This window comes from Puma concolor, chromosome A3 (genome assembly GCF_028749965.1).
Source record: "Puma concolor isolate L17-30 chromosome A3, mPumCon1.1.hap2, whole genome shotgun sequence".
NCBI classification, from domain to species: domain Eukaryota; kingdom Metazoa; phylum Chordata; class Mammalia; order Carnivora; family Felidae; genus Puma; species Puma concolor.
The window spans coordinates 6,422,372-6,439,526 of NC_141669.1; the positions used below are offsets into that span (position 1 = coordinate 6,422,372).

Genomic DNA, 17,155 nt, shown 5'->3' on the forward strand with positions numbered 1-17,155 from the left:
CACTGTACTATACTGTGTGACCTTGTTTTATGCTATTTTAATTGTTCAGACTTTAAAAAAAATACCATCTCATTAATTTAAAATATATTTTCTGTAAAAATGTTTCCCCCAATTATTTCATTCTACTCTGTATGTTTTCTTAACTTTTTAATTTTACCTTTTCATCTATAAATCCTTCTCCTAATACCTAATCATATATGCTAATTACACATAAGTTTTTGCCTTTATTTTTGTCTCTTATATTCATAGCTTCAATGTTTCATCTGGGTTGGCCCAATTATTTTCCTCTTAGATTACACATTTTATCTTAAAATAATTTTAAAATTCTTAATCATTTCATATACATTTAAATATTCTGCTGATTCCTATTGAATTCCTTTGGCTTTCAATTCTGTACTTTGTTTTTCACTTGACGTTCCCCTGGAGCCTTCCACTTTTCCTTTATTCTTGACATACATGTTTTCCACCATTTCTGAACTGTTCTCTCATGCATTTCCTATTTGATAGTAATAACTTTAGACAGGCAAGTCAATATATTTCCACAGGCGAGAAAAGAGCTGCTCAGAGAGCGTGCTGTGTTGCCACGGTTACGTGCTAAAGCAAGGGGATGCCAGGACCCATCCTAGGTCCTGCACTCTCTTCAAAGTGTCCCCAAAGGATGGAAAAGGTGTCATAAACGGTGGGGGGGGGGGAGGGGGGGAAGGGGAAAGGTTTATACTCTGAAAAAATTTGCTAAATCAAAGTTAACCAGGTTTTTTTAGGATAAAAGGTCTCCGATCCTTTTATGTACAAGAGGAAGGTACGACATGAAGTGTCTCTCAAACCCACTCAACCAGGACATGTTGTTTTATTTCTCACATAAAAAATTCACGAAACCAATGTTTTTTGGAACGTACGCTGAGAGATGAGGCATTTTTGCTCAAACACTTCATTTTTGCTTCATCTTATCCAAAGCTACTTTCATCACGGGACCAACTCACCTCACAGGTAAAGCTCTCGTGGTTTGCTCCGGCAGCTCAGGCGGGTTCACAAACATCAACTTGAGGAGCAGCTCCAAGTAGCCGATGTGTCTCGCCAATCTGGTGCTGAGGACCCAGGCCCAATTCCAACTCTCTCCTTCCCTCCGGCCACCAAAGTAAATGACGACTAAAAAGTAAACGATTAAGCAATTATTTGACAGTCATTACTCAAGCAGCCTCTTTTCTCAAACTGTCAAATATCAAGCAACGGGAGGTAGGCGTACATGACTTTCCCTGGTGCCAGGCTATCTCCTAGCCTCCTCAAAGGAGTCCTCAACCGAGTAACCGACATAGAGAAGGTACGTGAAAAACGGAAAAGTAAACTCACTCAAATATGACGTAAGAAACACAATCAGAAAGAGAATGCCTTAAACAGAAACATATCACTTAGTTCAGACTCAAATGTACATGACTTGGGGTTTATCATTTTTTTACACCACCGGCTCCTCTGACAGGGAATCTATTTCCTCTTTTACAACTGATGATATCCCCCAAGAACAGGACTACGTTTTATTTACTTTGTTTTTAGATAAAATAAAGATCACAGTCATGATCAAAATGCCCGAGAGCATGCCAAGTGACGGCTATGAAGACTCGCTTTCAAACAAGACTTAAAAACAGTAATTCATTAACATATTAAAAAGCGAGTGTAACAAATTATAGTTCTGCTTCAATATTAACGAGCGCTCCACCAGCGTTTCCAGCTACTCCGGCCAGGTGGTGGACAATGTTCCTCTGGGCCAACTTCTAAAATAGCAAAAAGATCCCTTTTCTCACTTAATTATGAAAATCACTTAGAGGAGGGATATAGATAATATTTAAGAACTATAGATAATATTTTATATTTTATAAACATAGATATATTTAAGAGATACAGATACTCTTTTAAATAAAACAATGAGTTTTGACATTGTCTCTATTTTTGGGAAAAAAACAAAAAGCAAAAACTTACTAAAAAATATATATAAGAGAGCCAAGAAGCTCAATGATATTGCTATTCCAAGATTCAGGTCAACTGTAAAAGCAAACAGTAAACCGAGCCCTCCACAGAGCAGCAAAGTCAGAAATACTATAAGCCAGGAAAACTGAAAAAGGGGCTCGATCTGTTGTCCGGCAAAAGTCTTCATTTCATCTGAAAGAGAAATAAGAAGGCCTCAGTCCTGTTTTGTTTAAGAAATGCAACTTTTTTTTCCTCCAGGTTTTTACTTAAATCCAGTTAGTCAACATGCAGTGTGATATTAGCTTCAGGTGTAGTTTTTTTCTTTCCCTCCAAGTTTTTTAAGAAATACAACTTCAAACTGAATTTGAAATGTTCACATTTTCAGTATAGACATATATCGGGCACTTACTAAACCCCTATATAGAGTGCTGCTACTTAACCATTTTAGCCAAAGTTCTCCTCAGATAAGCCTCCAAGCCTCCTTCCCTAGGGGCACACCCACCCTGGTCTCACCTGCTCTCCTGCTGCACACTGACGGTACACACATCCTTTCATATATTCCCATTTGTCAAGATTTTGTTGATATTTATTTTTTGTGGTTTGTATTACATAAGCAACAAGGTATTATTTCCATGCCCAAAACTGAAAACATTACTTTGCTATGTGTCTTCAAACTACACATCATGACCCTTCCTCTCTCCTCCTCACCCCTTCTCCCTCCAATCACATTTAAGAATCAAGGTGTGTGCGGAGCCCAAATGAGCCCTAAACAAGTCATTCCTTCCACAAAACCTGGTAAAAAATTAATAGGTAATACTGAAACCTGCCCTTGAGGAATGAGTAAGATTTTGCCAATCAAAAGGCTGGTGGGGGCCGGTGGGGGGGGGGGTGGGGTTGTCTATGAAGCTCCTAACAGAGGGAACAACCCAGGAAAAGTGAAGACTTCTTGCAAGAGCAACAGCCCTTGTGACTGTGCCCACAGCACGGGGCCCCACGAGAGGCAGTGCTGGTGGGCGTGCCATGCTAACTGACAAGTTTAAGACGGGCTCTGAATAGGACGATTATAAATACCACATGCAGGGACGCCTGCCTGGCTGGCTCAGTGGGGGAAACAGGCAACTCTTGATCTCGGGGTCGTGAGTTCAAGCCCCAAGTGGGGCATGGAGCTTACTTAATAAAAATAAAAATAACAATAAATAGCACATGCAGAAAATCTGCTACCAAGGGGTCTTAAGCGTATTATAACACAACTGGATTTTGTTTTAGGAAGAGAAATCAAATGATCGTGTGCAGGATCAACTGGAGGGCAACAAAACGTTCAATGTAGTAAACTGTGTGACACACACACCCATACATAAAAATCTATTTTGTCTTTACTTCAGAAAAAACACCGAAGGAAACCTCACTATACATACAGACTTTGTACAAGCATGCCCTTTACCTTCTAGTTTCTTGAGTAAGAAGGATTTGCCACTTCCCCACTGTGCATACAGCCCCACACAGATGGGCGGCTGCATGGTAGGCTCACTGAGAATGTCTGCCAGGGCACTGCTATACAAGTCGTAACCGAGCATGTCACCGTCGGTCTCAGTAGGAGACAAGTGTCCTGTAATTATAAACACACCATTTCCTTACATTAAAAACAGACACTACCACTAGAAAGCAACATTAAGTCTCATTTATCGATTATTGATTTCATTAGGAAAAAAGCCTTATTTTAAATGGTTAGACCTGTGTAATAGGTTCAAAGGTACTAATTCTTAAAAACCGTATTTCATTGAACTTAAGATACCTACCTGCTTACTGTAAGATGCATCATCTGAGGGTTGATGGGGGGTGGGAGGGAGGGAAGGGTGGGTGATGGGTATTGAGGAGGGCACCTTTTGGGATGAGCACTGGGTGTTGTATGGAAACCAATTTGACAATAAATTTCATAGATTGAAAAAAAAAAGATGCATCATTATCATGTACAACTAAGAAAGAAAAACGTGTTGCCAAATTATGACACAATGCTCTCTCATCCATCAATTGTAAGACACATTTCAATTTCAGAGATGTTAAAATGGGGAACAATGTACATTTTAGAATCAATAAAATGATTAAAACACAAACTAGCACATAGGAATAAATTTAATATGTGCAATACCTATAGAAAGAAGCTATTAAAAGTCACTGAAGAATACAGTAATCCGAGAAAGAGAGACATCGTATGGCTCCAGGCAGAAAGGTTCGATGACTTCAAGACAGCAATTCTCACCAAATTAATTTATCACTTTGAGACAATTCCAATCAAAATCCCACAGAAATTTTTGAAAAATTGAAAAGTCAGAACACGTAAGTATAGCTAAGAAAAAATATTAAAAGACTACCAGAGAAAGAGTAGTTGTTTCTGGAGAATAAAAAATACACGACAAAGCTATAACAATTAGAGCACCGTAGAGCTAAGTGGCATTTCAAACCAGTGGACGAGGGAGGAATTAGCAAGTGATGCTGGGAGAGGCGAACCATCTATTTTTTATTTTTTATTTATTTTTACTTTTTTATATAATTTATTGTCAAATTGGCTTCCATACAACACCCAGTGCTCATCCCAACAAGCGCCCTCCTCCACGCCCATCACCCACTTTCCCCTCTCCCCCACCCCCCATCCACCCTCAGTTTGTTGTCAGTATTTAAGAGTCTCTTATGGTTTGCCTCCCTCCCTCTCTGTTTGTAACTTTTTTTCCCCCTTCCTTCCCCCATGGTCTTCTGTTAAGTTTCTCAAGTTCCACATGAGTGAAAACATATGGGATCTGTCTTTTTCTGACTGACTTATTTCACTTAGCATAATACCCTACAGTTCCATCCATGTTGCTGTAAATGGCAGAATTTCATTCTTTCTCATTGCCAAGTAGTATTCCATTGTACATATAAACCACATCTTCTGTATCCATTCGTCAGTTGATGGACATTTAGGCTCTTTCCATAATTTGGCTATTGTTGAAAGTGCTGCTATAAATATTGGGGTACAAGTGCCCCTCTGCATCAGCACTCCTGTATCCCTTGGGTAAATTCCTAGCAGTGCTATTGCTGGGTCTTAGGGTAGATCTATTTTTAATTTTTTGAAGAACCTCCACACCGTTTTCCAGAGCGGCTGCGGCAGTTTGCATTCAAACCAACAGTGCATGAGCCATCTATTTTTTAAAAAATAAAATGAAAACTCTATACATCTCATACCTCATAAAAGTAAGTTTTTGAAATATTAAAATATTAAATGCAAAAGGTGAAACCATAAAAATGCTAGAAGAAGATATAGGGTAAAAATGTTTTAAATCAGTGCATGGAAAAGGCCTTTCTCAATATAATACTGAGGCCAGAACTGCAGGAAAAGACTGACAAATACACTACAAAACTGCGTAACTGTTAGATGAGGAATAAAAACCCCATCACTATAAACAAGGAAGAAGCTGGGAGAGGGGTGCAGCATATAGGATGGACCCAGGGTCAATATCTATATCACACAAAGACACTTAAAACCAATTTTTAAAAACTATCAAAAACTCAAGAGGAAAGTAGGCAAAGGATACAAAGAGGAAAATGGCAAAACTACGAATGGCCTATGAACATAAGAAAAGATTTCAATCTCACTAATCATTTTATACTGCAAATTACAGGAGATTCTTTTCTCTCATTGATCTGATTAGCATAGACTAAGGAGGCTGGAGATATCTAGCATTCGCAAGGTTATGGGGAACTGCACGATATGGCCTGAGGCAGAAGAAATTGTTATAACCATATGAAAAGTCTACCAACACTGTGAGCCTCCACTGACTTGCCAATTCTACTTCGGGGCGTTTATTCTAAGAAAATAATCCTAAAAATAAAAGTTAATGGATATGTGTACAAAGATGTTTACTGTAGCTTTTAATATATATACATTAGCTTTTAAATATAGTTAATTATTTAAAACTTTTATAATATGGGTATGACCCAATTATTACTTTTTAAGGCTGTATATGTAGCATAAAACATTTTTAGAAATGTATAGAAAATCCTGTTAAGTCATTCAAACAGTTATGAATTAAGAGATAGGGGACAATGGGAAATTTATACTTTCTACTATATTTGTATCTTTATTCTAGAAATTTAATGTGTGTGCATTATTATAATTAGAAAACAATATTTTAGGGGCGCCTGGGTGGCTTAGTCAGTTAAGCGTCTGACTTCACTCACATCATGATCTCACGGTCCGTGGGCTCAAGCCCCGTGTTGGGCTCTGTGCTGACAGCTCAGAGACTGGAGCCTGCTTCAGATTCTCTGTCTCTCTCTCTGCCCTTCACCGTTTGTGTTCTGTCTCTCTCTCTCTCTCTCTCAAAATAAATAAAAATATTTTTTTAAAAAGTATTTTAAAATACAAGAACTCAATACAATAGAATCATACGTAAAAACAGTATCTAAGTAAGAAGCTCAACTACAAGGTGGTGGGATTCTACTATCTCCTGCTTGTTTCTCTTAATTCTAGTAGAAAATTGTTCCATATTTCAAAACACCACATATGAATGATTATATGTGCATGCACTTTCTTTTCAATCAAAAACTATTTTAGTACAATATTCAAACCATTATGCTAGATGTTACAGAGGACATAAAGATAAGAAGAGATAGTTCCTATCCTGAAGAACTTAGAATCTGAAGGGAGAAAATTCTAATAAAATAAAAGGCCAGGTATAGTAAGTATTAAAAAAGGAAACATAAAAATGCTTAAGTATTCAAACTAGGAAAAACTTTGCCTGGTGAGGCAGATCAGTTAAAACGTCACTGAGAAGGGGAGAAATGACAGGAGCCTTGGAGAAAGAAGACTGACAGGTAAGGGACGTTCCTGGGAATGGAGAGGACAGACCTGTGGCAGGCAGAACACGAGCAAACACGGGGAACTCTAAGCGGTCAGGCTGCACGGAAAACAGGGCATGTTTTGGTAAAAACACGAAGTGCGCCTAGGAGAACAGGGAGATTTTTAGAAAAGCAGGCTAGACTTTCAGAGGTCTTAAACGTTGACTGCTGACTCTGGATGTACTCGATGTAGACACTGCAGGACAATGCAGAAGAGCTTTAGGCAGGAAGGAGTATTTTTCCACAGCAAAGTAATAGCTTCCTCAACTTTCACAATCTCCAGTGAAGTGATAAATGCCAAACTGCTATGGGCCCCTTAACTTTCATGTAACATTCATTTTTTCAAAGCTCAGTCAGGAACAAAACCCAATACTTACTGGCTCCGAATATCTGAGTTAAAATACTTTTTTGATGGCTACAGTCAATGTTGTAGGGAGTCTCGCCTGCTTTGTTGGGCCTATAAAGTAACCTTCCATCTTTGGGATTTCTTAAAAGAAGTTCTGCCAGTTTGCGACTCCTCCCACGGATAGCAATATGCAAAGGCGTGTCTCCTTTCTGTAAAATAGGCAGGAAACTTGAACTTTCATGTATTTTCCATGTAACACATACAGAGTAACAATTTTCATGTTTTGTAAAATAATGAAAAATCTGAACTTCTCCTGTTTTTCAGACAGAGTGAATAAATCTGAATTTTTATCTCTACCTTCTCTGTAATTTCTTTCTCTAGCTCCCTACCTAGCTCTTCTTGGGTAGTCTTTCTCCCACAGCCCTGGAGAACGAAGTCATTCTTCTCCCCTCCCCTCAACCCACTGAGAGAGAAGCAACAGGCTCTCTTCGCCGATCCGCTACCAGCCTTCATCCAAACATTTATTCGTCCACAACGTCCTTCACTTTCCTCAACTAATTTCTACCCTATCGCACAACTTTCTTCTGCATTTGTCTGGAAAGCTTCACAGCCTATACTGATACCCCATCTAACACGAGTGATCTCACCTGCTCCCATGCCCTTTGCCAACCAGCCTCCATCATGTTAAGCCCTCAACTCTGTCCTCCAGTTCTCTCCCTTGGAGCCCTACCATACTCTCTGCGCCCTTCTCCGGCCAGTGCAACCTCTCCTGCTCTCCTCCCTACATCAGCCCATCAACCTACCTTCTTCCCGTATTAGAATCTCTAATCACATTTGTACTCACATCCAACACTCATGAAAACGTGTAAAAACAAACAAACAAAACAAAACAAAAACCTTAGGTCCGTGATGTGTTCTCCCACTTTTTACTTCACAAACACCATCTCTTAAAGACGTTGATCCAGTTAACAAATGACATTCTCAGTTCTCGTCAACCCTGATCTCTCTAGAAACACTAAATGAAAATGACCTGCAGTATTCTTCCTATAGCTTCTATGGCACAACCTTGTCTTGATTTTGACTTTCATCTTCTGCTTTGGGTCTCCTTCTTCCATTTCTAGATTCTCTTTCTACATCCTAAACACATGGCACAATAACTATGTTCTGAACTCACTCCATGTAAGTAAGGTACCAGCTGGGCACTTGGGGGGTTGGAAGACAAAATAGTCCCTGATCTTAAACAGCTGACAACATAACAGGAAAAATCAGATAAATATCCAAACTATAAAACTAAGTAGGATGTGACACACTCCGTAAGTAAAGTTTTGACCTCAGGTTTGATCTTTCTTCCCATTGATGACCTTAGTCACACCCATGCAATTCTTATCTCTTGGTAACTAACTGCCAAATTCTGACCACTAGTCTTGATTTCTTGCCCAAATTCTAGTCCTATACTTCCCAATGCCTACTGGTCATGGCGTCCTGAATGTCTTATCGGCCCTCAAACCAAACACATCTGCATCAGATTTCATCATTTTATTTCCCCACCTGAACCCCATTTCTTATCCCCAAATCTGTGAGAAGGTAGAAATATCATTTGTGTCACTTCTGCCAGACACAAGGTTTCTGAAAATTCAGGGAAGACAGGGAAGATATTAACACCTGCAGCCAATGTGCAGAAGAAAAACTGAGATCTCTGATAGGCTAGGTGGAAATAGCATTAGTCTTCATTCTTAGTGTATCTTTATGAAATCCTCTACGAAGAGCCAGGATCAAGACTTTTACAGGTTTGTACTCCAAATTCTAGCACACCACCACCTTACCCATCCTCAGTAAGTGTGTGCTGAATGAGTGAACAACCGCCCCAAGTATCACGTGTGCCTGTCACAAGTGTGTGCTGACTCGAGGCAGGGCACACACAAGGATGTCGAGACCGAGAACTTCAGGAAATCTATTAGTGAGTATGCAACAAATATTTGTAAATGGCATGTTACAGAATTAATGAGGCCATGTGGAATCTTAAAGGGCACTTAATCCAGTGGGTTCCTTATTGTAAATTAGGGAATCAGAGCCAGAAACAAGTAACAGCAGAATGAGAAAAACAGCCAATACAGGAAGTTTTCTATAAACCTAAATATATTCAATTTCAAAATCTCTTCTTTGACTTTCTGTCATTCCTAATTTTCAACATTAAAGTTTCCTTCCTTTTATATGACATTATATAAATGTGGTAATGATGGGTGGGAAGATTTTTTGTTATGTTTTTCCTGAAACAGTGGTGTTTTCTTGATAAAATAAAATACTAATACATATTGATTCTGTGTTTTTTTTGTTTGTTTGTTTAATTGTCTCATGAATAATAGGAAGATAAACTTCAGTCTATTATGGATTAGGAGAGCCCAAATCATATCATACATTTAGATGGAAAAATTTATAATATCTCTTACTTTGTACAGAAATCAATTCACTCGTTTTATGGGAGGGAATCAGTTGAAAGTAGAAAAGAACTCCATTTAAAATGAAAACAAACTCAAACTGGGGATTAATTCTATATAAAGTATTAAGCAATTTCAAGTTAAATTTACTATGGGGGCACTTGATGAGGGCACCTGGGTGGCTCGGTCGGTGAAGCATCCGACTTCAGCTCAGGTCATGAACTTGCGGTTCATGAGTTCAAGCTCCGCATCGGGTGCAGCACTGACAGCTCAGAGCCTGGAGCCTGCTTTGGATTCTCTGTCTCCCTCTTTCTCTGTTCCTTCTCCACTCGCGCGCGCGCTCTCTCTCTCTCTCTCTCTCTCTCTCTCTCAAAAATAAGTAAAGAGTAAAAGGAAACAAACTATGGGGGCGCCTGGATGGCTTAGTCAGTTAAGTGTCCGACTCCTGATTTCAGTTCAGGTCATGATCTCACGGTTTGTGGAATTGAGCCCTGCATCGGGCTCTGTGCTGACAGTGTGGAGCCTGCTTGGGATTCTCTCTCTCCCTCACTCTCTGCCTCTCACTCTCTCAAAATAAATAAATAAACTTTAAAAAACTACCAACATTTCTCTAAAAGAATTATGGTGAGGACGCAGCAGCACCTGTTACCTCCTGTTAGTGGACATAAATGCCAGCCTGCTCTGAGCCTATTTTCTCCAGCCCCTTAAATTCTTTCCTCCTGTTTATCTGCAACCAGGCTCTACATCGGATGACGTCCTCCTCGGATGGTGGTCGGCAGCAGCTCACCAGAACCGGCATGAGCAATGGAAGGAAAATCTGAAGCGGCCTCTTTAACAGCACACTAGGTCTGCCCACTCTGCAGCACGCTATCAGAACAGCCAAGAAGAGATCACGGCACCAAAACCCCAAAGAGATATCCCTAGCAAGTAACCTCTCCCTCCGCAAAATGAAACCAGCCCCCCTCTAAGTCCAGCAACTATTTAGGTCAGGCTAGCAACAGCCTTCCAAAGAGCGTTCTCTGCGCAGATGTCTTACCTTATCCACGGCCGATACTTTAGCTCCTTTATCTAGCAACAGCTCCACTACCTCGATATTTCTCATCTTGGTGGCTTTTATAAGCGGTGTTTCACCATCCTGCAGGCACAGATAAGAAGTTTTGCCAGATTAACAGCGTTACTCCTACGTGTTTAAAGTCATGTAAATGCACATGTAAGAATTCAACTGTCTGACTATGGTACCAGACCATATCGCCAATGCCCTCAAAAAAACATAGCCATAGAAACTAGTAAGAAAACTGCCTTTCACCACCAATCATTTGTATCGAAATCATCTGGTGTCACTCAGAGACATGGGAATGGGAATATGGCCCAGCGACTCGTCAGCCATTTCTGGCGACAGTGCCCTGCCCCTCACTGATGTGGCCGTACCCCAGGCTCCACCACTGACATCTGGGCAGCACCGCCAGAGACTACGTCCCGTTCTCACCATCTTCCCAACTGACCCACAGCTCAGCCAGTGTCCAGGCCCGCCAGTGTCTAGATTTTCCAGAAATCTTTACCAGCGTCACTTCAGATCTCTATGCACCTAAGGACCCGTGTGTAACAGGGATAACAATTTGATACAAACAGCATGCGTCTGGAAAACCTCAAAAAAGTTCATGATTTTTTTCAAAATCAAATTGAGGGAAATAAGAAGAGACCATACATAGCTCAGCGTTGAATTAGGAAAACAGAAGCTTGGTCAGAACCCACATAAGGTCACAGTGGTTGTCACATAGGTCCAAAAAAAAAAGATTATCTAGGAGCCACCCATAAATCAAAAGGTAACCCAGGAAACTTTCTGTCCTAGGGCACTGATGTTACCAAAATCAGGACAGAAAGAGGCTGGTCCCAATCCGCAGCAGATAAAATAGAAGTATAAGGGTAGTAACTCCAAAGTGTGTTTATTCACTAGGAAGGCCTGCCACCTCAATCCAGAATTCCAGATATATTTCCCCATGGAAAACTATTACACATAAAGCCAAATACAGTCGCTAAAGTCTTATCAAGTTTTATATTTTTCACATGATTTAAGTAAAATAGACTAAAGCAACTGGTTTGGGGAACCAAGAACCACCCACGTTGGTCTTTTAAAAGGAAATAAGATCTGCATTCCAAACAAGAGCATAAAAGGATTGAGGAAATGACCTGTCTACAATTTGTGAATAGCTGATATTGTATTTTCTGAAAGTGTTTAATTAAAAAGTAACAAATTACACACTGTATTTTCCTGTGAATACACAACTTCCGAAAGGATATAAAATTACTGCCTAATTTGATATAGACTATTGCCAGTAAAATCAGCATAATTCTAACATCAAACACCGATGACTGAAAAAAATCAGCAAACATTCTGCACTGGGTCTTGATACCTTTGTGCATATTTCAGTGTCAGGATTGCACTGTAAGATATCTCTCACCATCGTCGCATTTCCTTTCTCTACAGCCCAATATAAAGCAGTTTTGTTGTCCTACAAAATAGAAAAAAATCATCACTTCATATAAGATACAATATTGGGAAACTGCTACTTGTAAACATAAAACATCATTTTTAACATTTCTGCCAGAAAGCATTAAGAGATCTTACCAACAAACAGGAAAGAATATCAACCCTTATCTGTTCAGCAGCTAAGAAGTAGTCTTTCACTTGCTCATTTTCTTGAATTTTCTCATCCTATTATTCCACTGTCCTTGCCTGAAATACCAGTCTTCCTTTTCTCTACCTATCTAAATCCAACCCATCTTTCAAATCTTACTCAAATTCTACCTGCTCTCAAAAGCCTTAATGCCCTCTTTCCCCAAGACTCTTACACTTGAACCTTTCATTAAGCAATCAATCATGTACCATCTTCTATCAAAAGGCATCACTTTATATGTTTATGCAAAACACAAAAACATAAACAAAACAAAGTAAAACCTCCCTAAAATATGGTGTTTCTTACAGCCAAGGATTCCACGTTAAGTCCCTCACAGCATTTGGCATAATATTTTATTAGTTTGATTTAAAAATGGAGGGGTGCTTGGGCGGCTCAGTTAAGGGTCTGACTTCGGCTCAGGTCATGATCTCACAGTTTGTGGGTTCAAGCCCCACATTGGGCTCTGTGCTGACAGCTCAGAGCCTGGAGCCTGCCTCGGATTCTGTATTTCCCTCTCTCTCTCTCTGCCTCTCACCCACTCATGCTCTGTCTCTCAAAAATAAATGGTAAAAAAAAAATTTTAATGGATTTGGGGGCACCCAGGTGGCTCAGTTGGTTAAGCATCAGACTCTTGATTTTGGCTCAGATCATGATCTCACGGCTGGAGAGATCAAGCTCCAAGTCAGGCTCTGCGTTGACAGTGTGGAGCCTGCTTGGGATCCCCTCTCTCTCTCTCTCTCTCTCTCTCTCTCTCTCTCTCTCTCTCTCTCCCTCCCTCCCTCCCTCCCTCCCTCTTTCTCTCTCAAAATAAGTAAATAAATAAACATTTTTTTAATGGATTTGGATACAAGGAAAAACTGAGCAGAAGTGTAGACTGTCCAACAACAAAATGGGTTAAGTACAGATTTTTTTAACCTAAATCTCTTAAAATATTGGCTAAATTCACAACTTTAGGGGAGCTTTTACCTAGCATTAGTAATTTGTAATTTGTAGCTCTGTGAGCTATGGCTTAAGCAAAGTCCACAGGCACTATCAAGTGGTCCTAGGAAAGGCAAACAGAACAGGGAAGGAGAAGAGAAACCGCAAGAATAGAAGAACAACATATGGAGGGAAAAGGCAGAACAGAGGGAAAGTACTAAACAGAATAAATAAATTACATGCATTCAAAGTACCAGCAACTGTTTCGTAAACTACTAATTTCAGGATTGAATATATTTACACATTAATAAAAGAGGCGTGTTTGAAAAATATGAGCTTCTAACATGCTCTAATGTCATCTAATATGACGTTAATGGAGAAATTCTGTAAGAATGGCAGTGAAACTTAATATAGGCATCCATTAAATATCATAGGGTCTAGATGTTTATCTTCATAGAAAAATTAGAAGAATGACATTAGGATCAGTCGACACGTACAACTAATTATGCTCAGAGGTAGCAGCAGAGATAACACACACACACACACACACACACCTGTCCTCTAATGTCGATATCAGCATATTTCTGGAGAAGTGCTCGAACGATTTCTACATGACCACCTCTGACAGCACCAATCAACACGGTATCTCCACTCTGAAAAGACAAAAAAAAAAGGCAAACTGACAAGAACAAATAAACACTGCTTTGAAGTTAAGGTTCATCGTATACTAACAGATATTGCTCTGAAAATTTCTTGGATAAAAGAGTAACTCAAGAGAAAAATTTTAGTTAACTAATATTAACACCTAATATTAAGGGCCCTGAGAGCAAGAGAAGGTTATACCTCAAAATGAGGACTCTGAAATTCCAGGACAAAAGTTGAGAAAGACAAGTCACCCAGAACGATAAGCCATTCTCTTTGAAGAAGACCTCCCATTCTAAGTGTAAATTAAATAAAATGACACCATAGCTGTCAACGAACCAAATGAACACTTAGAAATGACATAATACAAAATTGTTGGAGTAATTCTATGTGACAAAAGTCATGGGTTGTAAAAAAGGGATTTGTAGGGCGAGGGCCATCAGTGGGTCTATAACCGACCACATTTAATTAAGGGAGAGGCCGGTTCCCAGACCAGTATCTACATTCTAGGCAATTTGGCATTACAGGCTAACAGTGCCTAAGACTGACTCATTCCCCACGATGAGGCTTAGATGAAGTTCATTACCTCATAAAGACATCTCTTTGCCCTGAAATTATATTCACCAAGCAACGATCAGTATTAATTATACCCTTCTACTACTTCAAATGTAAAATGGCTATTTTGGCAATGGGCAGAATTTTTTTTTTTTTTTTTTTTTTTTTACTCTAAATTACGTATCAGTTGCAGGGATTTGAGTTGGGTGAGTCTATGGGCTGTGGCTCATCTCAATCCTTAGTGGGCCTCAATGGGCTATAAATCAAGATGCAGGTCCTTGAGGATTACAGACTTCAGCGCCCTGTGGAGTAGTATCTTTACAACATTAAAAGCAGAAACAAACCCAAGGCAAACCAACTTTAGGTGAGAATGTTAGCATTAATATGGCTCCAGACTAGTAAATTAATAAAACGTTGTAAATATTTCATTGCTTACTGTGTGCCATGTACTGTTCTAGGTACTGGGAAACAAGACAAACAAGGTCCCAGCTCTAGAAGAACTGACAGGCTACAGGAGACAAACAGACAACAGACAATACACACAAACAAACAAACAATCAGACAAATGCCATGCAAATAAATTAAAATAACAGTGATATGATAGAAAGTGACTGGACAGCTACTTTGGATTGGGTCACTGGAGAAGATCTTTCTGAGGAACTCATAGTTAAGCTGAGGTCGGAATGACAAGGAGGAGACAGCTACACAGTGATCATGATGATCAGCATTCCCAACAGAGCATAGCTGGTGCAGAGGTCCCAGAGCAACAACAAGATCGCGTGTTCAAGAAAGGGAAGAACGTTAATATGCCTGCAACCTATTAAAACAGGGTTGAAGTGTTGCAAAACGAGGACAGAGAGTCAGGCAAGGACAATGTCTTATGGTGTTCACAAACCAAAGAAGTAACATTTATCCTAAGTGCAAGAGAAGCCGTGGATGGCTTTAAATAAAGGAGTACACATGAGATTTGTTGCTTTAGAGGTCACTCTGAGCACAGCATGGAGAATACATTAGAGACAAAAGAGAACCCGGTTAAGGTGCTGTTGCTGTAACAAGGGAAGACGGTGGCTGAGACTCGGGAGGTACTAGGGGAAATGGAAGGAAGCAGACACGTACAGGATGCACTCTGCAGGTAGGACCAAGGGGACTCACTGAAGAATCAGATGTGGCAGGTGAGGAAGAGAAGCCAAGGCTACTGTGGAGAACTTGGGGCTTTAACAACAGGGTGAATGGGGACACCGTTTCCTGAGCTGGAGGCGGGAGGAAAAGCAGGCTTGGGATGAACCAAACAAACAAGTCATCTGCTTTGCCCTAAGTCTTAAAAGCCCAGCAGACATTCAAGCAGAGTTCAAGCAGAGTTGGATATACAAGTGTAGAGTTCTGAGAAGAGGGTAGAGCAAGAGTACAATTTTGAAAATTTTAAGTGAAAAAGGTGGTACCCGAAAACTTGGGGAAGTGAGTAACACCAGCCACGAACAACACGACAGTAATATACATCAAGGACAGTTACCGTACATGTGATATTTTCAGTAACAATATTATTTGACAAAGATTAAAAAGAACACCTTCCACAAAGATTGAATAGTTGTTAACTCCTCAGTTCTAAAGGCCGAAATAAAATTTATCTTAAAACAAATGCATGACATACATGAAGAATCCTGAAAGGTGTGAGAAGCTAAGGTAATCTTCCATCATGTTACCACTAGACGACCAATCTGAAATAGGTAACCTACCCTATCAGGTATGTTCACGTATGTTCCAGCATCGAGCAGATCCTGTACAATCTCCGTATGACCCTCCTTTGATGCAATCATCAAAGCTGTATTTCCATCCTTATCTGTTAAATTTACATTTGGATTTCTTTTCAAAATTTCCTTCACTGACTGAGTGTAGCCTCCTTTTACTGCCACAATCAGTGCAGTCATTGAATTCTAAAACAAAATGAAAACAAGCCCAAGAAATCAGTACATTCTAGAAAACATAACTTATGCAATAATCATAAAACTGGTATTTTCAAAAAGATAGTCTATCATTAACAGTTATTTCTGATAATAAAATGCCAATATAAATAACCAATCACATACCAAAATTGGTCAGGAAGCATATTTTCTGTTTTTGAAGATACATTAATTCTCGAGTCAAGAGGACTGTTATGACATTCAATTCTTCAAATGATAATCTGACATTGGCTTTGCTGACAATGAACAGACCCTCTCACTATATAATGAGATGAGATGGGATGATTCAAAATTAAGCACATTCTAGGGGCGCCTGGGTGGCGCAGTCGGTTAAGCGTCCGACTTCAGCCAGGTCACGATCTCGCGGTCCGTGAGTTCGAGCCCCGCGTCGGGCTCTGGGCTGATGGCTCAGAGCCTGGAGCCTGTTTCCGATTCTGTGTCTCCCTCTCTCTCTGCCCCTCCCCCGTTCATGCTCTGTCTCTCTCTGTCCCAAAAATGAATAAACGTTGAAAAAAAAAAAATTAAAAAAAAAAAAAAAAAAAAAAAAACAAAATTAAGCACATTCTAAATTAAATAATCCAAAATAAGGTTAATTGGGCTTCAAACAAAGAATTGTTTATAATAAAACCTATATGAAAAACTGAAGTGAAATTCATTGAAGACAATGAACTGATAGCTATAGGATATTTCAATAAAGTGTAATACATTCTCCTTTCACAGTGACCTAGAAACCACATTTTTCAAAAATGGTCTTATTTTTAGTGGTTTTTTTAAAAGCTGCACGTATAGTTTATAACA

General features: G+C 39.6%; 1 protein-coding gene across 9 annotated transcripts in view; it reads right to left on the reverse strand.

The window, feature by feature from the left end:
• Window positions 1-17,155, reverse strand: part of KIDINS220 (kinase D interacting substrate 220) — a 95,512-nt gene that overhangs the window by 54,387 nt on the left and 23,970 nt on the right. For all 9 annotated transcript variants that reach the window (XM_086699967.1, XM_086699965.1, XM_086699961.1 and 6 more), the window contains exons 8-15: window positions 16,133-16,330; window positions 13,757-13,855; window positions 12,021-12,119; window positions 10,646-10,744; window positions 7,206-7,383; window positions 3,401-3,565; window positions 1,972-2,151; window positions 981-1,146 (exon numbers count right to left, since the gene is read on the reverse strand). In XM_086699967.1, the coding sequence (XP_086556093.1) occupies window positions 981-1,146; window positions 1,972-2,151; window positions 3,401-3,565; window positions 7,206-7,383; window positions 10,646-10,744; window positions 12,021-12,119; window positions 13,757-13,855; window positions 16,133-16,330 (1,184 nt within the window). The remainder of the gene's footprint in view (window positions 1-980; window positions 1,147-1,971; window positions 2,152-3,400; window positions 3,566-7,205; window positions 7,384-10,645; window positions 10,745-12,020; window positions 12,120-13,756; window positions 13,856-16,132; window positions 16,331-17,155) is intronic.